Raw genomic sequence first — 964 nt, forward strand, 5'->3', positions numbered from 1 at the left:
CAACTTTGCCTTTCATCCTTTCGGGGTTGATAAAATAAGTACCAGTTGAGACTGGGATCCATGTGATCGACTTGCTTCCTTTCCGAATATATCAATCGCTAAACAGGTAAAAGTTTGATGATTTGTGTTAAGTAGTTTTGTCACACTTTTCGGGATATTTATAAGGCGTTTTCGTATTTGTTTAATTTTCGTTTGTTTGTGTGTCTTTGGATAAGTTTTGTAGTGCTAACCAATACCTATTTTTGTAGTTCCAAGTCACGTGTGATGTTCTTTTTTTTAATTCCAAACAAAATCTCTTTTTTTCTCTCTCTTTCAAAGTTGACATGATAGAACATATATCCATAAGCAATTTGGGAAATTTCATTAAAACGTATGCAGCTGAGCTCAGTGAAATTCCAATCATAGCAGGTAGGTAATCATAACAGGTATGTATGTATGTATGCAGGTATGTATGTATGTACATGGAAACGAAGCAGTAATCAATTCAATGGAAGCATTCATTCAATGTCACCACGCCCCGCAAACCGCATCAAGTGAAGTCCAGTGTCAAGACGATGCTGACTTGTTTCATCGATGCGAAAGGATTTGTCCACTACAGAATTTGTTTCTCCTGGTCAAACTTTTAAGCAGACGTCTTTTACTCAGCAGTTCTGAAGCATTTGCGAGACACGGCGAGACGCAAACGTCCCGACCGGCGGCAAAATGAAGAGTGGTGGTTTCATCACGACAATGCACCTGCGCTCACCGCCTCGAGTGTGAGACAGTTTTTGACTAAAAATGGCGTGACTCCGCTTACCCCCCCCCCTATTCATCCGATCTTGTCCCCTGCGACATTTTTTTGTTTCCCCGAATGAAAAAGTCCTTAAAAGGAAAACGTTTTGCAGATGTAGAGGAGGTGAAGAAAAAAACGACGGAGGTGTTAAGAGTCATCACTCCGCAAGAGTTTCGGGGCTGCTTCGAACAG

The 964-nt window shown here is 41.1% G+C and overlaps 1 protein-coding gene across 1 annotated transcript in view; it reads left to right on the forward strand.

Moving 5' to 3' along the window:
• Positions 1 to 964, forward strand: part of LOC106882185 (acetylcholinesterase) — a 71620-nt gene that overhangs the window by 51761 nt on the left and 18895 nt on the right. Inside the window, exon 7 of the mRNA XM_014932772.2 lies at positions 319 to 408. Coding sequence (XP_014788258.1) covers positions 319 to 408 — 90 coding nt within the window. The remainder of the gene's footprint in view (positions 1 to 318; positions 409 to 964) is intronic.

The sequence above is a fragment of the Octopus bimaculoides genome, chromosome 8 (genome assembly GCF_001194135.2).
Source record: "Octopus bimaculoides isolate UCB-OBI-ISO-001 chromosome 8, ASM119413v2, whole genome shotgun sequence".
In the NCBI taxonomy this organism is placed as follows: Eukaryota; Metazoa; Mollusca; class Cephalopoda; order Octopoda; family Octopodidae; genus Octopus; species Octopus bimaculoides.